The 23,627-nt window shown below is 45.9% G+C and overlaps 1 protein-coding gene across 6 annotated transcripts in view; it reads left to right on the plus strand.

The window, feature by feature from the left end:
- LARGE1 (LARGE xylosyl- and glucuronyltransferase 1) overlaps positions 1-16,153 on the plus strand; it is a 629,905-nt gene extending 613,752 nt beyond the window's left edge. For all 6 annotated transcript variants that reach the window (XM_038007533.2, XM_007975582.3, XM_073006774.1 and 3 more), the window contains exons 13-15: positions 5,651-5,797; positions 11,965-12,160; positions 14,599-16,153. In XM_038007533.2, the coding sequence (XP_037863461.1) occupies positions 5,651-5,797; positions 11,965-12,160; positions 14,599-14,796 (541 nt within the window). In that variant the 3' untranslated portion in view covers positions 14,797-16,153. The remainder of the gene's footprint in view (positions 1-5,650; positions 5,798-11,964; positions 12,161-14,598) is intronic.
- Positions 16,154-23,627: the final 7,474 nt, after the last annotated feature.

Below are 23,627 nucleotides of genomic sequence, written 5' to 3' on the forward strand. Positions count from 1 at the left end.
ATCCTCTCTACCGCATAGGACAATTACAAATAGATTCCTCCATTCCCTATACACTTACTGAGCGCCTACTGTTTGCCTGGCACTGTGCAGCACCTGGAAACGTAACCATGAACAGCGGCTCACCCCAGACCTCAAGCCCGGCAGGGCTAATAGGTGCATGCACAGGCAGCCACCACCAATGAGCGAAACAGCCTAGGATGAACCAGTCCCAAAGAAGATGCAGACCCAACGTGAAGGGGAGCCTGAAGGGAGACACATCAAGGCCCACGGAGGTGGGGAAGGGAGGTGCGGGGAGGCAAGTTTTTCTAATTGCCTGTGCACCAAGCCTTAGGAGAAATCGATGCTGTTCCGGGGTTCTGAAACAGATGCACGCTCCAGCACAGGTTTCTTTACCTCCTCCCGTCCCCTTTTAATATAACTTTCATAGGAGTCCCTGAGAACTTGTATGAGAACCACATGGATTTCTTATGACTCAGGTTTCATTAAACAGTGGGCTCTCTGACATTTGATGCTGCAGAACAGGGCTGTGGAAACCCAGGGCTCTGAGAGCTGACTAGTGTGGCTCTCTCCTGGCATTTCTGACAGCAGCCCCAGTGCCTTCAGCTCTGCGATTCCCAATAGTTTGTCACTTGTCAGCATTGGCCTCCACCATTTATTGCAACACCACAAAGAAGTCAGCGTGGGCACTGCTGTTACAGGCATGGAAACCTGCACAGCAGAGACCGGGGGGGAACTCCCCAACCCCTGCCCAAGGAGTAGGGGCCACAAGAGGTCCCAAATGGTTACCAGCATCCAGTGGGCTGAACGGCAGTTACCCTGGTGAGAACAAGAGAGAGTAGAAAGATGCCTTCAGAATTATGGGATGGGCTTCTTGAGATAAGGCTAGTAGGAGTGGTCATTAGTGCTAAATTCAGAGAGAATTCAAACAAGGTGAGAATGAACAAATCTATTAGACTTGACAGTGAGGGGACATTGCTGACTTTGGCCAGATCATAGAGTCAAAGACAGATTATAGTAGTTTGAGAAACTCATGGCTGGTAATGAAAGGAAATAGCCAGTGTAGGAGGCTCAGTCAGCCAGTGACATGTAGGATCAGTATACATGTTTCCTAATCTCATAATACTCTCTGTTTTCTGACCTCCACCGCAGTTTGCTTCTTCAAGGTGGAATCTGCCATGTGGATGAGATTGCATTTAAGGAACATAGGTACACACATCGTAGCCTCCTGTCTTCTCCCTTTTTTCCATTCCCAGCCACTCTCCCACCACTGCCTTGACCCATGAACTCAAAGAAGTTCATTGTTCCAGTTTCAGGGTTGGGAAGACAGACACAATCCCCGCATTAACACACTTGGCCCCAATATATCTTTATTGGTTATTGATCTTTCCTGCTTAATTTTAAGCTGGTGCAGACTTTACTAACATCATTATATGATGATGACGATAACTACTAGCTGTGTGGTAGTTACTTGTTAACCTCTCAGAACTTTAATACCTTTATCATTAAACTGAAAACACGAGTACGTAAGTCATAGGTTGCACTGATTAAGAGAAGTAATGCATATAAAGCACTTAGCATAGGGCTTGATACCCAATGCATGTAAGCATTTATTATCATTTATCAACCACCTACAATATACCAGGCAGGTGCTAAGAAATTCAGTTTCTCCAATCCTATATGCTTCCTCGTTATCAGAGCTTTGCAAATAACCTGGAACACCCTTTCCTGACTGGCTAACTCCTGCTTCTTGATTGGAACACATCTCTGTGATGAGAAGTCTTCATGACTCTACACCCAGAGAGGAGTATGCTTCTGTCTTCCTCCCTCCCTACACTGTGAGCTATGCACGGACAAAGGTTATATCTGTTCATTTAGCTCTGTACCCAGCGTCTAGGTCTTGGCTTCATTAATATTCATTAATTGATGAATATATTATCTTCATTCTCTTAATCACCAAGTCCATAAAGCATTTATTATTATCAAGATAAGGAAACAAAAGCCCGGAGTGTTAAGACAATGGCCCACGATTGCTCAGCCTGGGTCAAGTGTCTAATCCTAAAAAACCTGCCCTTGCCAGAGGTGCAGGTAGGACAGGCAGAGAACTCTGAGAGCTTGCTTCTATGTATAGGGGGCAGGTTGCTCCCATAGAAAGGCGAATTATTTTCTAGCAGGAATTAATCTCCAAGAAGCAGCTCCTATAGCAACTGATGATAATAGTAACCTGAGCCTTATATAGATACAAACATCCATGTTTGTAGAGCTCTGTATCCATTGCACATATATGTGTATGTGTCTTTATGTTTTGCCCACCCCCCTTATAGTTCTGCCCTCGCAGCCTTCTATTCTGTTTCTATAGCATTGTATTATAAAATAATCAGCTATAAATACAGTCTGGGGCCCCAGTTTATAGAGATTTGTCCCTAGGCTTGTAGCATCCTGAGATGTTTATGTGAATGTAAGCACCATGCGGGCAGAGAGTTTGCTTGTTCTTTTCACCCTGTATCTTCACGTGCCTGGCACATCATAGGTGCTGGGTGATAGTCGAATGGGTAGCAACCACCCACCAGTACAGGGACACCTTCCCCCCTGCCCCAGGGATTCCAAGGACTTTGCTGTCTTGGTCCAAGGATATTCTTTAGACCCATATATCCCACCCCCAATACCCAGAATCAATAGATAAGGTACCCACCTTTCCAGGGGCAATGGTAAAGAGCCTAGCTCTGCCCACATCTAATCCTGGTTTGATACCAAGGAGAGTGCTAGCTGACACTAGACGCCTGGCCATAGAGGAGGGAATCTTGGATGTTTGAAAACTAACATTGTTCAGACAAAGTGGGAAAAGAATCCAGGCCAGGACAGGCTGACTCAAACCTCTAGCCCTCAGACTGGCTGAGTAGAGCTCGCCACATGCTATATCTTGCTGTCGTCCTTTAGGAACCTCCTCTGGAATAGTGGTGAGAGAGCTATATGTTATTTGGTATGTAGTTAACGTGAGCACTGTGGTAAAGAGTGAACTGCAAATGATATTCAGAGGGTTCCAAAATGAACTTCCAGCCCATCCCAACCACCCCCTGTCTACTGGGAGCTGATGAGATTCATTAACCAAGGATGGTTTTAGGAAACTGTCCTTATTCTGACCTGATCCAGATTCCCCCTCATCATTCAGTGATACGAAGCCCTGCTGATGTCCTGTGTCCTTCTGGGACTGCCACCCTGTTTTGTCCCATTCAGGCCTGGGCTGATTTAGTCACTTCTTTATGGTGTGATTCCTCTTTGCATGCCAGCTCTAGTCCCTGCTAATGCACACGCTCCAAGTCTGGTTGAGTGAAGCAACTTTAATAATACAGCAGTGGAGGACGGTTTTTTGATTTTTGGTTTTTGTTTATTTGTTTGTTTTTTGTTTTTTTGAGACAGAGTCTTGCTCTGTCGCCCAGGGTGGAGTGCAGTGGCACGATCTCGGCTCACTGCAACCTCCGCCTCCCAGGTTCAAGTGATTCTCTTGCCTCAGCCTCCCGAGTAGCTGGGACTACCAGCACCCCCACCACACCTGGCTAATTTTTGTATTTTTAGTAGAGACAGGGTTTCACCATATTGGCCAGGCTGGTCTCGAACTCCTGACCTTGTGATCCACCTACCTCAGCCTCCCAAAGGGCTGGGATTACAGGCGTGAGCCACTGTGCCTGCCTTCAATGGACAGTTTTATGGCCACGGAGGGCTGCTACTTTCAGTGCTTTTTCAAAATGCCTTACAATGCCTACCTCTTCCCCAGGAAAGTCTGCATTCTCTATTTTAGAGACAGACACCGACAGCCATGATGACCTTGAGACCCAAGGGTCAGTGTCCAAGCAGGAGGCCAGAATGAATTCCTAGGTCCTGGCCGAAAGACATCACAGAAGATCCAAGTCAGAGTCATGATAGCACTGCAGTAGAATAGTGACCACTTGTCACAGCATGCCTGCCCCTGGCCACATGTGCCAAGTGGCAGTATATGACTTTGTTCAGTCTCCAGGAGGTAGATGTTATTGCCGTCATTTTAGGGATGAGGGACCGAAGGTAGTGAGGAGCTAAATCTCTTTCCCAGGATGGCAGGACCCATAAAGTAACCTTGCCGGGGTTCACATCCAGTCTGTGTTTATTAAAAACCTCATGCTGGCCAGGTGCGGTGACTCACACCTGTAATCCCAGCACTGTGGGAGGCCGAGGCGGGCGGATCACGAGGTCAAGAGATCAAGACCAGCCTGGCCAACATGGTGAAACCCGTCTCCACTAAAAATACAAAAATTAGATGGATGTGGCGGCAGGCGCCTGCAGTCCCAGCTACTCGGGAGGCTGAGGCAGGATAATCACTTGAATCTGGGAGGCGGAGATTGCAGTGAGCTGAGATCACACCACTGCACTCCAGCCTGGGTGACAGAGCCAGATTCCGTCTCAAAAAAAAAAAAAAAGTCCTCATACCATATGGCACTAGATGCTTGGCCATTTATGGCCCACCATGAGCCTTTCTCCCTTTCCAAGTGTCAGCCACAGAGCAGGGAAAAGGCAGACAAACACAGGCGTGCAGGATCGGGGCTCAGAGGAGCAGAGTCGAAAGCCAGGCTCTAAGGCAAGACTTTGCAGAATCTTCCCCCAAGGGGGCTACCAGAGCTGTCTTCCCAGCGCTGGCTGCCTAGGGTGGCTCTGGCTACTTTAAAGGATTGGAGTCTGGAAAATTCAAGGAGTTGAGGAGTCACTGAAATGGAACCTGCAAGTACCCAGTTGGGTGATTCTCTCATTGGCTCTTCGTCCACCTGCTCTGGTGTGGCCAGGGCTGCAGTCGGAGTGATTGACCAGCCCAGGGAACCAAGCAGGCTGGGCTGTAACCTCTGTGGTCCTTTGAAGCCTTCCTTCTGTGTCTGACTCTGGCAGGAGCACACACTGAAAATGTGTGGGAGGTTCTCCCAGCCCCTCAGTCTGATCTGCCCTCTGTTTATTCTCCAGGAAGACCAAGCTCTCTGTCTCGGGGACAACAGATCTCGTTCCACTCTGGGTTCCCCAAGTGTTTGGCAAGCTGCTTTGCCTCCCAGGGCTCCCTGTCTTTCTTTTCTCTTTTCTTTTCTTTTCTTCTTTCTTTTTCTTTCTTTTCCTCCTTTTCTGTTTCTTTTCTTTCCTTTTTTTTTTCTTTCCTTTCTTCCCTTTCTTTCCTTTCTTTGCCTGTTTTTTGTTTTTTGTTTTTTGTTTTTTTTTTGACAGAATCTATCTCTGTCACCCAGGCTGGAGTGCAGCAGCATGATCTCAGCTCATTGCAACCTCTGCCTCCCGGGGTCCAGCAATTGTCGTGCCTCAGCCTCCCAAGTAGCTGGGACTACAGGTGTGCGCCACCACGCCCCTCCAATTTCTTTGTATTTTTAGTGGAGACGGGATTTCACCATGTTGACCAGGCTGGTCTCAAACTCCTGAACTCAAGTGATCTGCCTGCCTCAGCCTCTCAAAGGCTGGGGTTACAGATGTGAGCCATCGCACCTGGCCCAGTTTCCCCATCTTTAATAGAGAGGCTGACCTGAGCTTTCTCTCCCACACTTCCCTGGGCCAGTGACCACCCCGCCCTCATGGGGAAAAGACCTTGGCCTGGTGTCACAGGGACTCTGTCTCTCTGCCTGTCCCCTCTTTTCAGGAAGTCTGTCATCCAGCTCGACCTTGCCAACACCAAGAAAGCAATGATCGTCCCCGCATTCGAGACGCTGCGCTACCGGCTCTCCTTCCCCAAGTCGAAAGCGGAGTTGCTGTCAATGCTGGACATGGGGACCCTCTTCACATTCAGGTGAGTGGCTCTATCTGCTGTACTCTGGGGGTGCTCAAAGGCCTTCTTTCTCCTGGGAAACCCAGATGCCAAAGCTGTTGATCTGGAAGTTTGTTGCTCACCTTAGTCCATTGTGACTCCAGGAAAGCACCACTTTCTCCAGACAACGTCTGTGTAATCTCCCTCCTCTCCCCATGCCGGTACGTGCCATGTACTCTTTTGTGCATGGATGACAGACGTTATGTGTTCAGATGGAAGCGTAGGCATGTTTGGAGAGCTGAAGGGTAGGAAGGTTTAGCTTATTTCTGTTTGTCCTTTTTACTAAACTCAGTTTAGGTTCCTGCTCCCATCTCCTGGCTCCGAGCTCTCTCTCTTGTGTGCTTGTCCATCCATTCATTTGGTAGGTGGGTTTCATTCTATTAGCACCATGGCGGTGGTTTTCCTTCTTCTTTGTGGTATGAGTGGTCTGTTCTCTGAGCCCCTGAGGCCTGGGGGATGTGTAGCCGTTGTGTCAACAACTTCAAGTCATCAAGGTGACCCAGCACATGTGGCAGCCAGCTTTCCTGTTGCCCAACTGACCGTCGCAAATGGAACCCTGATTTCCTTCTTTCCCAGGCCCCTGAGTCCTACAGGAACATTGCCAGGGAGCTCCCCTGTTACCTGTCCCGAGTGTTGCAGGAGTCTGTGCCACTGCACAAGTGCAAACAGGTTCCATGTCCTGGGGACAGGCAGCAGCATTACATGTAGTGATCCAGGGAAAAGTAGGTGGCCTGCTGGGTGCCATAACTGAGCAGTCTGAAGAGAGGGCTGGTGCTTCCGCCTTCTCCAGTTTGTTTGTTTGTTTGTTTGTCTGTTTGTTTGTTTTTGAGACAGAGCTTCGCTCTTGTTGCCCAGGCTAGAGTGCAATGGCGTGGTCTTGGCTTACTGCAGCCTCTGCCTCCCGGGTTCAAGCGATTCTCCTGCTTCAGCCTCCTGAGTAGCTGGAATTACTGAGTAGTAGCTGGTACCCACCACCACACCCGGCTAATTTTTGTACTTTTAGTAAAGACAGGGTTTTACCATGTTGGCCAAGCTGGTCTCGAATTCCTGACCTCAGGTCATCTGCCCACCTCGGCCTCCCAAAAGTGCTGGGATGACAGGCGTAAGCCACCGCACCTGGCCCTGCTCCAGTTTTAAAGTGAGGCCACTGTTGTGAATGATGTCAGAACGGCCAACACTTCCTTGGAGCTAAAAATCATACCTTTCTAGACCATCGGAGTTTTACTGAAAACACTATAGTCATAATAACTTGGGTTTTCATACCACGATTAAGTTTCTAGAAATTTCTAGAAAGTTTCCTCAAATAAACTATATCTTGTGAAAATAACTATGAGATGGGTAGTTCATTCAACAGTTCGGAGGTTATCATTTTTCACATTTTATACAGACGAAAAAACAGGAGTGGAGAGGTCCCAGTAGAGCCAGGACTCAAACTCCAGCCTTCTTCCTCTATCGAGAATTCTAGAAAGTGACCTGGAAGAGTTAGTAGGCCCCCACCCAACCCAAGCCTTCCTTCTTTTCTGAAAGAAATAACTACCACTTATTGCGTGCTTAGCATGTGCCAGGCACTGTGATTACATATTTAATTCTCACAATAAATCTATGTGACAGATACTGTTATCCCCATTGCCTGGATAATGAAACTAAGGCTCTGAGAAGTTTAATAACTTGCCAATGACACACAGCCAGTGAATAGCAGAGCCTGGATTCTGCCCAGGTCTGAGGAACCTGTGTGTTCTTCGTCAGAATACCATCTGGCTACTGACTGAGTCCTGGATTTTTTTTTTTTTTTAAACCCAGTGTTTTAAAATGCAGGGTAAAAACTTGCTCCTCGAAATTGAGACTTTCAGACCAAACCTGAGTCTAAGTCTCCCATGGATGCTGTAGTCTGAGCATCTGATACATTTCCAAGGCATCCTTCCTGCCATCTTCATACCACGGTGAACCGAGAACTCTCATTTCACAGCCACATTTGTGGCCACAAGAGCTGGGGTGTGGCCTGCTGTGTCCATGATTGCCGCTGTGTCCAGCAGCTTGCAAGCCATCATGCTAAGTGCTATATTACAGCCCCTGTCTCTGAGAGATTGCTATTGTCACCTGCTCTCCAAATAACAAACCCTTCAGCCTCTAAGCAGCCGAAATCTGCTCCCTACCACACCTGGAATGAGAAAGCGTCTGCAACCCTACAAGTCCTCTAGGGCGGTGGCTCCAGAATGTGGTCCCTGGGCCAGTAGCTTCAGCATCACTTAGGAACGTGTTAGAAATGCAGAGGCTCAAGCCTAGCCCAGACCTCCTGCATCAGAAACTCTGGAGTTGGAACCAGTCTTCCAGATCATTCTAATGCATACTTAAGTTTGAGAACCACTGCTCAAAGCAAAGTGCCCCAAATCTCCTCTCCCCAGTAGCATCCTGTAAGGCGTACCTAGGAAACCTCTCTCGTCTTCCCATCCCTTTTTGAGCGGGGAAGGAGGCTACCTGGCATTGCTAGTCTCAGACAGCAAGACTCAAAGTTCAGTGTCTACTGGCCTGGCAATAGGTCATTCGCAGGCTGGGGCTTGTTTGAACAATAGGTTCATTGTAACCTGACTGCACCCTGTGCTGCCCAGCCATTCAGCAGGCTGTCAGTGTCCAGGCTGAAGTGATCAAAGCTGCCTCCTCAGCCAGATGAGTAGAACTGACCCAGCTGTCCCTACAGTGGAGTGCAATGGCACCGTCTCCCCTGTTCTTTTCCCTTCGTTTTCACATTATCATTGTCCAACAGTTTAGATTCTAAAATTGGATGGCCAGTAATATGGCTGTCAATATCACTGAGAGCAAGACCACTAGGAATCGGCGTCATATCTGGGAAGCAAACAAGGAAAAATAATAAAGAGAATTTTCTCTCTCTCTTTTTTTTTTTTTTTGAGACGGAGTCTGGCTCTGTCGCCCAGGCTGGAGTGCAGTGGCTGGATCTCAGCTCACTGCAAGCTCCGCCTTCCGGGTTTACGCCATTCTGCTGCCTCAGCCTCCCAAGTAGCTGGGATTACAGGCACCTGCCACCTCGCCCAGCTAGTTTTTTGTATTTTTTAGTAGAGACGGGGTTTCACCATGTTAGCCAGGATGGTCTCGATCTCCTGACCTCGTGATCCACCCGTCTCGGGCTCCCAAAGTGCTGGGATTACAGGCTTAAGCCACCGTGCCCGGCCTCTCTCTCTCTCTTTTTTTTTTTTTTTTTTTTTTTTTTTGAGGAATTACCATGTATCAGAAACTGCTCAGTACTGTGTGTGAATCAAGTCACATAATCATTACAAATCTATGAAGTAGATACAGCTATGTCTGTTTTGCCAAGAGAAGGAAACAAAGGTGCCAATTAGTTAATGTACCCATACCTGTTGAATGACAGAATTCCAACCCAGGCAGGCTGCCTCCAGAACCATTGTTTTTAACCACTTTGTTAAACTAGCATTTATTGAATTCCTCTTCTATGCCGATATTGTGCCAGGCTCTTTACATTTTCTCATTCAGTCTCCTTGGCAGTTCAACCAGATAGGTACTATTTTCCCCAGCTGACACAAAAGGAAATTAATGCCTAGTTAAAGCATTTGGTTCTGCAAGGCGTTCAGCTCCTAAGTGGCAGAGGTGGGATTTGAACCCTGGCCTGATCGCTCCATTGTGCTGTGCTTTAAACCTCATACAAGTTCACGGCCATCAGCTGTGCTGTGCCAGTTCTGTCGAAGGCATCAGATGTCAAGACTGTCCGTTCAGCAAGTTCGCAAATGGAAAAGCAACTGCTTTGGGGCCTGATTTTTGGATCATACCCAAGATTGACATCTCCCGCAATATCCCTTTTCCACACTCCATGAAAATAACATTGCTTCACCTTTCATTTTTCTTCCATTTAAGTGGCTTTGGTTTTGATGGAACTTGCTGTGTTGATGGGGCTGAAGTTCAAGTTCCTGCCCTCCCTCAGCCTGGCTGTCTCACCCAACAGCACAGCTTGATCAAAGCCCACCTATTGGCCAGTGCCCGTTCATCCACACTGGCCAGTTCCCTGAGGGTTTAGGGGGAGTCCGGCCTCAGTGGTAGAAAACCAAAAGAAGGAAGCAGCTGCGTTCCCTGCCAGAAAGTGTCCCTTTGGCCACACAGAACACTCACCCTCACTGAACGCCTTCCTTGCTTTGGAGAGTCTGCCCGCAGGATGAGATAGAATCCAGGACTTCCACTTCCTCTCTCTCTGCAGCTAAGCTCTTGGGTTCCCACCCTTCTGTCCTGTTTTCATTTCATGAAGCTTTTCTTTCCAGCTCTGGATACTCCTTTTCCTAACCCTTCTCTTGGTCCCTGCTTACTCCTTCACTAGACGCCCAGCTTCCTGCCATCTCTCTGTAGCTTCCAGAGGCATATTGCCATCCCACACGTGGGCCCATCTCGGGTGCCTGTCATGTTGTTAGGCTAGTCATTCATTCATTCAGTTTAGTGCACGATTGTTGAGTACTCGTTCAATAGGCCAGGAAGTGTGGGGGACAGGGACATGTAAGAGAGGTGACCCAGCTGGCCGTGGTGGCTCACACCTGTAATCCCAGCACTGCGGGAGGCCAAGACAGGTGGATCACGAGGTCAAGAAATGGAGACCGTCCTGGCCAACGTGGTAAAATCCCGTGTCTACTAAAAATACAAAAATTAGCCAGGTGTGGTGGTGGGCATCTGTAGTCCCAGACACTTGGGAGGTTGAGGCAGGAGAATCGCTTGAATGCTTGAACTGGGGAGGCGGAGGTTGCAGTGAGCCGAGATTGCACCACTGCACTCCAGCCTGGCAACAGAGCAAGACTCCATCTCAAAAATAAGAGAGAGAGAGAGAGAGAGAGAGAGACAGATTTAAAATAGTCTCAGTACACAGTAAGTGGTTAACTAATATTAGCTGCTTCTTATTGTGGTTATATGACTGTATTCGTTTTCTACTACTGTATAACAATTTATCACAAACATAGCGGCTTGAAACAAATTTGTGATCTCACAGTCTCTAGGGATCAGAGATCCGGCCACGGCATGACTGGATTCTCTGCTCGGGATCTCACTGGGCTGAAATCAAGGAGTCAGCAGACCTGCAATTCTCCTCTTCCCAGATCACTGGTGGTTAGCAGAATTTCTTTCCTTTCATTCCTAGGCCTAAGGTCCCATTTTCCTGCTGGCTTTTGGCCAGGGACTGCTCTCCTAGAGTCTAGTTCTTTGCCACATGGCCCCCATAGGCAGCTCCCAACGTAGCTCCTTGCTTTCTTCCAGACCCAGGTCTAAAGGGTCACATGATTCAATTATCTCCCATTTTCATGCAAAGTAAACTGGTGAGTAACCTCATTTATATTTACAACAATCCCTTCTGCCATATAATGTAACATAATCCCAGGAGCGATCACATATATACTCACAGGTTCTGCCCCAAGGGGAGAGTACTGTACAGGGTGAGAGTCATGGGGGACCGTCTTATACTCCTGCCTACCACAGTGGCCTCTGGCAGCAATGACTGAACACAAGCTGACCTGCAGTCAGTTCCTGAGAAATAGCATGGAGCCCTCCAGGAGTTCCTTTTCATATTGGCAATCTCCTCGTTAGTGAAGTGTGCAGATAGCAGATGGGATTAGGGTTTCCTATAACTGCTGCAGCAAAATACCAAAAACCGGATGGTTTAACACAATAGAAATTTATTCTCTCACGATTCTGGAGGCCGAAAGTCCAAGGTCAAGCTGTCGGCAGGTCCGTGCTTCTTCCCTGAGGTCCTAGGCCTCTTTCTGGTGGTTGCCAGTCGTGTTTGGCAATCTTTGATTTACAGATGCACCCATCATTCCCATCTCTGCCGATGCCTATACATGGTATTCTTGTGGTGTGTCTCTGTGTCTAAATTTTCCCCTTCTTATAAGGACAACAATCATTGGATTATTGCCCACCCCAATCCACTGTGATCTTGTCATAACCTCATTATATCTGCAAAGATCCTGATTCCAAATAGGTCCCATTCACAGGTACTGGGGGTTGGGACTTCAACATAGCTTTTGGGAGAGAGACAGTTCCACTCACCCGAGAACTACATCCGGGTACACCTCTTCCTCCTCCACATCGGCTGCATTTGGAGAGCTTGCCTTCCTTCCCTCCACCCAGTGGCTTTTCTCCGTGTGTCTCAGGTACCACGTCTGGACGAAAGGCCACGCACCCACAAACTTCGCCAAGTGGCGTACCGCCACCACGCCTTACCGGGTGGAGTGGGAGGCCGATTTTGAGCCGTATGTTGTCGTGAGACGCGACTGCCCGGAGTACGACCGGAGGTTTGTAGGCTTCGGCTGGAACAAAGTGGCGCATATCATGGAACTGGATGTGCAGGTGAGAAGAACGGAGCATCCACCTGGTGCGACCAACCGGGGAGAGGCCTAGATCCTAGAGCTTAAGGGAACCTTGGAGACGAGAAAGCCAAGAGCTAAGAGGGAACAAAGTATGCTCGAGGACCAGTAGTAGTACTGATCCTCGGGCTCTTGATCCCAAACCGTTGCTCCTTCCTCAACCCTTGGGTGAGAGTTGGGTTCTTAGCCAGGACCCAGTTAAACATGAGTTTCCTGTGACAAACCATTTCACCTCCTCATCCTCACCCAACCTGGTAATGAAGACACGCAAATGTGACCATTCGTCACTTGGCCTTTGAGTCACGTAACACGACAAAGCATGCTGCTAAGATGCAGCTAATTATTCCACCCTTTACTAAAAGATTTGTAGATGCATATATCATTACTAACAGAGTGGTGACTCTGAGACTGTGTTTAGTCACGAACTCCTTCATTCATCCGATTGATACATATTGAACTCCTACTTCAAAGTAGATCCTCTACAGAATTCTAATAGGTGAAACCAAGGATCAACAAACTTTTTCTGTAAAGGATCAGATAGTAAGTGTTTTGAGCTTCATGGGACCTATAGGTCTCCTTTTCAACTACTTAACTCTGCCATTGTAGTTCAGTCTTAGATAGTCATTAAACAAATGGGTGTGGCTGTTTCAATAAAACTTTATTTACAAAAACATGAAATGGGCCAGACATGCTCTAATTTTTCAGCCCCTGTGTTAAACAAACAAAAGCAAAGCTGCTCTGGTTGAATTAGAAGAAGGATTCCTGGGTCCCTCCAACCCAATTTTGGTGTGTGTGTGTGTGTGTGTGTGTGTGTGTGTGTGTGCGCGCGCTCTTCTCCAAGACCTCTCCTCCTGGTGCACAGTGCACATATTTTTCAACAAGAGCACCTCCAATTCAGAAAAAGCTAAGGTTGGACAGCGAGTGCTGGCCATTCATGAGAATCATCAGGAGAACTTTCCTTCCCATAGTTCCAGTGTTTGAGAGCAGTCCCAGGTGATTGATAAGCGCTGGGGTTGAGAACCACTGATGTAGACAGAAGGTTATAGAATCATGTCCATGTTTAACAACAGAAAGCAGGGCTGTCAGTATCCATATTTTTGATAATACTTTGAATGAGCAGAGTGCTACTCACGGGCAACAGTGTTCAGTCTGCCTCAGCTTCTGCTTCAAAGGAATGTCATGTTCATGTGTCCGGCAGTGCTGTGAGATGAACTGGTTCAAAGAAAGTTAATATTTCCAGCCATGAGACCTGGACTTTGTTTGTTTTAGACAATTTTGACAGAATTCTTGAAAATATGTTGCATATTTTCTTTTCTCTGCCAATAGCATGTCCCAGACATACTCTTACCCTTTCCAATACCTTAAGGAAGCAATGAGTGCACACCTGCCAGGTAATAACACGCATACCCATGGAGCTAGTGCGGTTGGTGGGGGATCTTTGTCCCTCCACTAAATGTCCCAGACAGTCCAGCTCTGGGAGATCTTGCATTTTCTTTTGATGGTTTTTCTCACTCATTCCTCACCAGCAACTGTCTTTTCTGGCTGCTGTTGTATTCTTCTACCTATAACAGCCCCCTTTCCCCATCCCAATTTTCCCCGAGTTTATTCTTATCTGCTCTGGGCTGGGAAACTAGATAACAAAAGCTTATCAGACAATATGTCCAAAATGAGAGTAAATAGATGTGAGTAAAAGTGTGCTGAGTTCTCCTCTAAGCGATATGACCTAAATCTGGGTCACCTGTTTTGGCTCTTCAGTGGCCTTTTATTTTTGGCCTGAGAATTAAGCTGTATTTTGCCAAGCTGAGAATACGGGATGACAGTGTGACCTGCTATAAGGGTGTGTCAGGGAGAGGTTTGTTCTTGGTGAGCTTACGTCCAGCGAAACATTTGTTTTTATTTCACCGTGTCGCTCATTTTTTTTTTTTTTTTTTTTTTTTTTGGTACCTTCTTTTGCACTCATCTGTTGAGGCTGTCAGATCACATTAAGTCCTATGAGGAATCATAAACAGATGTCAGTTAATTGAGCAAGAGAATATCCCATGGCGTGTGTCACCCTAGAGTGTCCATGTGGGTGTGAGCCCACATCTATTAAGAAACCTTTTCTAGGCCATGAGCTTGGCTCAGCACTGTTTATACAGTATTGGCTTCCCCGTCATGGTCATCATTCAAGGATATTATTACTTTCACCTTATAGATGAGAACATGAAGGCTCAGAGAAGCCAGTTTCCTGGTCCAAGGTCATGGAAACAGCCCTGAACTGCCCCACTCCAAAACTATCATGCTGTCCATGTACCCCGTGCTTGTGGGTGCCATTATCAAGTCATTCATTCACTAACCATTCAGTCATTCGCTTGGGCCTTCATCATGCACGACTCCGGCCAGGCTCTGGCAGGTTCTCACGCCGCTCTTGTCTTCTTCCAGGAGTATGAATTCATTGTGCTGCCTAACGCCTACATGATCCACATGCCCCATGCCCCCAGCTTCGACATTACCAAGTTCCGTTCCAACAAGCAATACCGCATCTGTCTCAAAACCCTCAAGGAAGAGTTTCAGCAGGACATGTCCCGCCGCTATGGCTTTGCTGCCCTGAAATATCTCACAGCCGAGAACAACAGCTAGCACCAAGACGCCCACCACTAGGGGGAGACATGCTGCAGAGGAAGTGCCACTCGCTGTTTGGGGCCCAGCCTTCAAATTCAAAATTGAGCCATGCTTTTTTGGTTTGTTTTTATTTATCTCTTTGGCCCAGCCAAGCTGCCCTCACTACAGAGACCTTGCACAAGGATCCAGCCAGTCCCTCTCTGGCCCACAACCCTGCATTCCCAGAGGTTAGATATGCAGCCCACCTAGATGAGTCTCTGCAAGAATGGGAAATCAAGGGGTGAGAGGGAGTAAAAGGGTTTTCATCTTACTGCAAAGCCACAAGATCAAGGCAGGGCTTTAGGATGTTCTGGTTGCTTTTTAATAATTATACTTCGCATCATAACTAGGGAGAAAGGGAAGTCAGGGTGCTAGGGGTTATTCATCCCAGGAAATAGAAGCGAAATTGTCTTTATTTAGTGGAAACTTTCCCCTTTGCCCTGCAATGTAGCTGGGCATTCAGATGGAGGGGAAACCAATGACCTGAACCAACCACATGGAAAAACCCAATGGGGACATTGTAGCCAGAGGGTCCTGGAGGTGAGGTCAATAGGTTTCCTTATCCCCAAAGCCACTCCTGTTTTGTTTTTATTTGTTTTTCTTTGGGGATTTTGTTTGTTTATTTTGGGGACTGGCAATCCAAAACAGAAAATCTGATCCTTTGAGGCTCTGCAGGAAAATCAGCTGCCTCTACCAATCACCCTCTATCAGCAGTGGCCCGGGAAGGAGATTAACCATCTTCAGCCAATATTGAAACATGGGCAGCGTCCTTCAGGATGATCACCAAGGCTCCCGTGACTTTGAACTCCCTACTGTCCAGAATCCAGGGGCCACGATGGGGACTGCGGAATTACGAGGGCTGACTGTTTTACACCGGTCACATTTTCTATTGGCAGTGACTGATTCATGGGAAAGGGCTTTGAAGGAACTATTTCAGTGCACACGCAAGGTACGAACCTCTCAGGCCTTTAGAAGAACTTTAATAACTCATGCAAGCCCAGTTCTGAAGATCGACGTATCCATCTAGAGACCTACAGGAAGAACGCAATTGGGTTCCTCTGGTTCTTGCCTGCTTCACTGTGGATGGGAAGAGGTGACAACCTCAGTCTCCCTTTGGGACCTGGCCAAGGGTAGGCAACCACCTTCACCTTCACACAGATTGAGGAGACACTGGACTTTTTACCCATTTTCTTTAATCTTCAATATTAATGTTGTGTTTACATTGATGAGAACGAGAGTTAATGCCCTACCCTCTGCTGGGCTGTTTGTATTGAGTTGCAATGTGACCAGCGAAAGCTGCATTTAATAAATGAAAGTACAGACTGTTTCTTCCCCATTCCCCTCCCACTCTTGCAAGAAGCTACTGAGACACACCTTGACAGAGAGAGGTAAATTGCAATGGATAAAGAGCAACTTCACACTTTTCTGTTCCCCCATTCTATTTTTCTCATCATTTGAACTTTAACCCTTTTTTTCCCCCTTTTGCCTGAGGTTAGATCCCACTCTGTCTCTAACTCAAACCATCTTCAAGTTTTTCCATTCAGCATCCTTCTCAACACTGAAGCCAGATGTTGTCTTCTACCAGATGTGGGCTGGGAGGGTAAATCCTGGTAATCAATTGTAAAGGAAACATTCCATCCTTGGGCCTGGTAGTCATGTGGCACCCTATAGCAATCCGGTTTGTGAGATCACTCAGTATGTTAACACGTTCACGTGGATGTTGCACTGAAATTTATACAAGAATTAGGAAAATTACAATTAGGACTAATTTTTGCATACATATAGCTAGGCTTATGTATATATGTAGAGAGATATAATAGAGCATATACATATATAGCATATATATAAGCATTTATAAATAAAATGATATATATGTGTAAAGCAGAACAAAGAAAGTTTTCAGAGTACATATCAAAAGTCCAATTTCTTCAGTGGCGTGCCATGCCAGCTTCTACATGCCCACAAGATCTTTGTGAGCGTATCTCCAGTTTCCATGTTCAGTGATTCCTCCCTGCCCATCCCCAAGAACTGGTTGTTAAATATTTACCAGCAGCACATCGTTGACTTTTTCTGTCCCCTTTGTACACACAGACAGATACACAGACACAGAGGCACTCACTAATTTCTCCTCCTTCCCTAGAGAGAATCACTGTTAGGCGATGTACATGTACCAATACAGTTTTTGAGTTAATCATTACCGACTACTTGAGCCAAGTGAAAACCTGGTGGCAGCACTGGTTCCTCAATGTTAAAAATCAATTTTTAATTCTCTAAAGCCTTTTTATTTTTAAAATTTTGCTTGGCGCCTGACTCCTGCCCAGCCACCTTGCTTTCACTTGCATTTTTATGGGCATAGCTGGTGACTATATAATTTGTCATCTAAACCGGGTCACTTCTGAGAATGAAAGGCGCTAATTATTTTTACACAATAGGCGTAAACTAGAAGACGATGTAGCTTCATGTACAGTGAATTTATTAAGGCCAGAAACTGATACTCACACCAACAGGAGAAAATCCTATTTCCCCAAAGACAGGTGCCTGACACCGTAAGCCAGTCTCACTTAAAGCTGGAACTCAGACATTGGCGGATGCCCAACTTCAACAGAGAAGCTGCCAACTCAATGGAGGCTGAGGTCCGCAGAGCCAACGGCCTGCTTTCCCAGAACGTACATTGGGAGCAGCAGTTCACTGCCAGCCCCGGCTCCTGTGTGGGAAGCTGCAGCCATTTGGGCAGAGGTAATTGCAAAAGATGTTGATTCCTTTGCATCAATTCCCCTGGGGGGTAAAACAGGCTTTTAAATGCATCACACTGATGTTTTCATGCTTAAATAAGCCAATACCATCTTGGCTTTCAGTTGAGAGGAAGGACAAGGTTCCCTCTTTTGGTCCCCTTAACAGTCAGTGTGCAGGGGAACTGAGATGTTTTCAGTAATCACTATGTACTGAAGCCTTTGGCACGCATGAGTTCACCAAACCCTTGGAGCAAAACTGCAAAGTGGATATTAACATTCCTAGATGGGGAACCTGACTGCATTCTGTGTAATTAAGTAACTCCCCCGAAATTCAGACCTAGAATTTAAACCAGATCCTACTTCTTTGAATCCAAAGCCACATAACCTGCAATGCTACTTCCTTTCCCAATAAGAAGGAAACAGACATGAAACAGTGACAGACAAGAGAATTTGAGCCTATGTAGGAAGATTGTTGGATTTCTAGTCTTCTTCCTTCAACATCCATCCAATAACACACACAATCCAGACAGTAATGTCTCCTAAAATAACTCAAAATCTTGCTATGCTCATGGACTTCCTGAAAATTCATTTGAAATAGACCTGGGTGATCTATAATCATATTCAGACAGCTGGCTTCCACTCTAGGGGGTAGTAATTGATTGCTTCTCCTTGGTTGGTTCTTAGATTACATGGCTCAGGTAGAGTCACTAAGTTTTAAGCTCTGCCTTGTACTCCGACTTAGGATGCTGCCTCAGAGTGATCTCTCTGAATGTGTTGAACTGATTTACAGAGCACATATTTGCTGAGTTGACTAATAGCCTCTTTGTGCCCCATCATGAAAGGACAGACCCTACTTTAATTCTGTTCTTTTCAAAGACTCTACTGTCTTTGAGTTAAGGCTTCATTTGTGGTCACCAGGCCTTTAGGGAGCTCTGTGTTAGTGAAAGAAATGTGATTAAAATCCCCTCTCAGACACAGCTCCTGCCACTCTTGGTAGAGATAATAAGAACTACCCTTTATTGAACCAAGACTTCTATGGTAGTTGGCAATGATGGATCCTCACAGCTATGTTATAAAATAAGGGAGGTATTATTATCCCCATTATTTAGCTAATAAGACTAATTCGCAGAGAAATTATGTGACTTGCCCAAGATCACACAGGCTGCTAACGGAGTGCCAGAATTTGAACCAAAATCTGGCTGGCTTCAAAAACCCCTGTCTTCCCACTAAAATGTACTACTGCCTTCCCATACAATACTGAAATCAGCTTAGCTGCGAGGCTTATACAGTCGTATCTTCATGTGCTTCATATGGTTTGTTTTCCTTATTTTTTTAGCCCTAGGGGTTTATTCTTCAGCTTAGTGCCATTCAAGTTTATGAAATGTCACTTATCTACCATATGCATTCTAAGAGGTTTCAGACCCATAGAATCTAATGTCGGACATACCATGATCTTTGTTTTCATTCATTTAACAAAACTACTTTTAATGAGGGTCCTTTAATTTCAAGGAATAACTGGTGATATCCAAAAGGAGGTAATGGGGGTGCCACAAAAATGTAGGGTTTCTGATTGTGAATATTTAATGGATTTGGTCATTGGTTTGTTCTAACACATTCATATAGTCTTAAGAGATAGGCCGGGCGCGGTGGCTCAAGCCTGTAATCCCAGCACTTTGGGAGGCCGAGACGGGCGGATCACGAGGTCAGGAGATCGAGACCATCCTGGCTAACACGGTGAAACCCCGTCTCTACTAAAAAAAAAAATACGAAAAAACTAGCCAGGTGAGGTGGCGGGCGCCTGTAGTCCCAGCTACTCGGGAGGCTGAGGCAGGAGAATGGCGTGAACCCGGGAGGCGGAGCTTGCAGTGAGCTGAGATCCGGCCAACGCACTCCAGCCTGGGTGGCAGAGCGAGACTCCGTCTCAAAAAAAAAAAAAAAAAAAAGAGATAATGTCTTCTGGAATGAAAACATGCCAGGCAGTCTGGGAAAGTGTTGCCCAAAGTGTGGTACCAAGGCCATCTGATCAATGAGGCCAGGACAATGTCATGAAATGATTGACAGGGCTTACTGAGAGCAAAGCTTTGACAGATTCCTGGGTAAGTAATGTTGCAGTGGTGCTGAAGAAAGAAAAGAAGGACTCCAGTGACATCAGTAATTTCATTGTACTTTTTATCATTTTTTTCTGAATTCCACAAGTAATTTATTGAGCATCTACTCTGTGATGGACATTATGAATGCAACAGTGAACCAGGTACAGTCTACTTTGATGTAAGTGCACTTCACTAGACAGCAGAAAAGTAAATAGATAATGCCAAGGCTGGTTTCACCTTATGATTTTCACATAAACAGTTTTAGTTTTGTTTTATTTTCATTTATTTTTGAAGCTGTAAGTTTGAAAACTTACAAGAAAATTGCAAGGATAATATGAAGAACTTTATCCCTTACATTTAGATTAACCATTTGTTAACATTTTGCCACATAATCTTCATAGTTTTTTCCTCAAACATTTGAAAATGAATTGTAGATACCATGCCCCTTTAAATTTAAATATTTTTTAAAAACATGACATTGTCTTGTATAACCAAAATACAAGGGTTAAATTCAGAAGTTGTTTCGTTAGTTCAGTGTTTGGAATGAAAAATAAGCATGCATACACAAGGCAATGCATATGTCTGTATGCATATGTGATTTTTTGAGTTTATTAATATTATATAGCATATTATGTGACAAAATTTTATGGCTGGTAGTGCTAAAAAGCCAGATTCAGAAGGTTTACCATCATGATGTATACATTTCTGAGATGATTCAATAGGTGGGTCCCTAACGCAATGTGTACCATAGTATGTCACTAACTTAGTCGCCTTATTACCAGACAATGAAAGTGATTATTTTCTACCTGCTTAAAAATTTTATAACAACTAGGCTGGGCGCGTTGGCTCATGCCTGTAATCCCAGCACTTTGGGAGGCCGAGGTGGGCAGATCACGAGGTCAGGAGATCAAGACCATCCTGGCTAACACAGTGAAACCCTGTCTCTACAAATAGTAAAAAATTAGCTGGACGTGGTGGTGGGCCCCTGTAGTCCCAGCTACTTGGGAGGCTGAGGCAAGATAATGGTGTGAACCCGGGGGACGGAGCTTGCAGTGAGCCGAGATTGCACCACCGCACTCCAGCCTGGGCAACAGAGCGAGACTCCGTCTCAAAAAAAGAAAAAGTTTTATAACAGCTATTAAGATATATTTATCAGTTGAAATGCTTTTTGTGTGAGAATGCATGTCTATTATGTGTGGATATAAATGTGAACCTTCTTAGTTTTTTTAGTTTCTCATATATACAAGGAGAAAGATATATCAAAACGGCTATGTAAGAATTTTTGACTTTTGGGGGCTGGGCATGGTGGCTCACACCTGTAATCCCAGCACTTCGGGAGGCTGAGGCAGACGAATCACTTGAGGCCAGGTGTTCCAGACCAGCCTGGCCATTGGTGAAACCCCATCTCTACTAAAAATACAAAAATTAGCCGGGTATAGTGGCAGGTGCCTATAATCCCAGCTACTCAGGAGGCTTAGAGGACAATCGTCTGAGCCCAGAAGGCAGAGGTTGCAGTGAGCCAAGATTGCGCCACTGAACTCCAGCCTGGGCAACAGAGGAAGACCTCGTCTCAAAAAAAAAAAAAATTATTGACTTTTCCCATTATGCATGGGTCCACATAATCTAGCTCTTTAATATTCCAGTTTTGAATCTTCACCCTCCCCAAAGATTATGTAATACTTAGATAAAACTGAGTGACTTGGTTTCCTTCCCCATGAATGTTAAGATGAACATTTAACATTGAGAAGAGCAGAAACATCTTTTACGGAAGTGATAGAAAACTGCCTCACCCTCCTGATTCCAATACCAATGCAATGGGAGAGCATAGAAGCCTCTTTATGTGCAGTGGCCTGGCAATCCGGCCTCAAAGCCAAAAGCTCCACTCAGAAGTCTCTAAGAAATGCCTCTGTTTTCCTGGTGGTCCGTGGGTGCTGGGTCACAATCAGCTGATCACTCTCAGACCGACCCCCGAATCCCAGGAAAACCTCGTAAGTAACGTGTTCTGCAGTCTAGTGCATCTTGTAGTAAACAAAAGGCAATTCTGAGCTTCACAATTTCATTAACGCTGAGCTGTTTGAACACAACCCATGTCTAATTCAGCAGAAAGAAATTGATGGAAGACTTTGATGTAATCCTGTCCTTTGACAACAGATCTGCCTTCAACGTTCTAATATTGTTCAGAGCTGTCGTTAAGCAATTGCAGCTACCATCGATGGAGCACTTGGGTGCTGGTGTGCTAAATTTGTTGCTTCTGTAGCTTACAGGACTCCCATGAGAGAAGGGATTTTTTCGATTTTTTGTTTGTTTTCTTTTGAGACAGGGTCTCCCTCTGTTGCCAAGACTGGAGCGCGATGGCACAATCTCAGCTCACTGCAACTTCTGCCTCCCTGGATTCCAGCAATTCTTGTGCCTCAGCCTCCTGAGTAGCTGGGATTAGGCGCACGCCACCACACCCGGCTAATTTTTGTATTTTTACTAGATACAGGGTTTTGTCACATTGGCCAGGCTGGTCTCGAACTCCTGGCCTCAAGTGATCCACCTGCTTCGGACTCCCAAAGTGCTGGGATTACAGGCGTGAATCACTGTGACTGGCCATGAGAAGGTATTATTATTTTACTAGACGACGAAACTGAGGCTTGGTGAGATTGAGTAATTGGTGGAGTCATAAATCAAACTCTTTTTTTTTTTTCCCTCTGACTCCAAGACTGTTCTCTACAGCTTCCTGAATGGGAGTGAAATGAGTGTGAGGTATAAGGACAGGGAGCATGGAGTAAATCAGCAGACAGGAGTCTGTTGGCTGGCCTCATATGATGTTCCCAAACCCGTCATATGTAGGCTCAGCCAGACCCGCTGTTCTCTCCCGCCCCCCCTTAGCATCTTAGCCTTTTCATACTTTTGCTGGAGAGTCATGGAGAACAAACGTATGCTGGACAATATACGTTTCCTTATTTAATCAGCAATGGGAAGCATGATGTAGTATTCTCTATATTTTAAAGATAAGGAAACAGAAGCTCAGAGAGGTTTTAAATAAGAGCCCTGGCTGGGCACCGTGGCTCATGCCTGTTATCCCGGCACTTTGGGAGGCCAAGGCAGGTGGACCACCTGAGGTCAGGAAAGAAGAAAGAAAGAGAGAGAGAGAGAGAGAGAGAGAGAGAGGGAGGGAGGGGGGAGAGAGAGAGAGAGAGAGAGAAAGGAAAGAAGAAAGGAAGGAAGGTTTGATTTTCAGGGCTTTTTTTTTTTTTTTTTTTTTTTGAGATGGCCCCAGTGCTCATGTCTGTCTGTCTGTCTGTCTGTCTGTCTTTCTTTCTTTCTTTCTTTCTCTTTCTTTCTTTTTCCTTATTGAGTTCTTGCTTACTGATTTTTATCCCATCTTATATTTTCATGTCTTCATTTGTCTTGATAGTTTACCAGGGATTCAGATGAACACAAGATTAAGGAATCTTTGCTTTAGAAAGGACTTTAGTCATTAAAATATGCCTAGTTCTTGGGGAATGTGCCTTTCCTTGGCCTATGCCAGTGCTTCTCGAACTTGAATATGTATATGAATCGTTCATGAGGGTCTCAGGAAAGTCCGACTCTGTTGGTGCTGCCTGCGATGCTGCATTTTCTAACGAACCCCCTTGTGATGCAGAGGACCACACATAACCCTGTCTCCTTACACCTTTAAGAATCCCCTTATTTTGCAGATATTGTGGAGCCTTAACAGCGTGTGTGGCATTCACTGGTTGTTGGAAGAATTCAGTTCCTGGTGGTTACAGGACTGAGAGCTCTGCTCTCTCGATGGCCGTTGAGCCAGGACTTTTCTCAGCTCCTAGAGAGCACACACCACTCCCTGCAAAGGAGTCCTCTCTGCCATGTAGCAGCTCACCTCTTCCAAGCCAGCAAGAGCACCTCTCCCTTCATCCTGCTGAGCCTGAGTTTTCTATAACAGCATAATCACAGGCGTGATATCCCATCACATTCCCAGGTCCTGTTCATCTTCAAGGAA

This window comes from Chlorocebus sabaeus, chromosome 19 (genome assembly GCF_047675955.1).
Source record: "Chlorocebus sabaeus isolate Y175 chromosome 19, mChlSab1.0.hap1, whole genome shotgun sequence".
Taxonomy (NCBI): domain Eukaryota; kingdom Metazoa; phylum Chordata; class Mammalia; order Primates; family Cercopithecidae; genus Chlorocebus; species Chlorocebus sabaeus.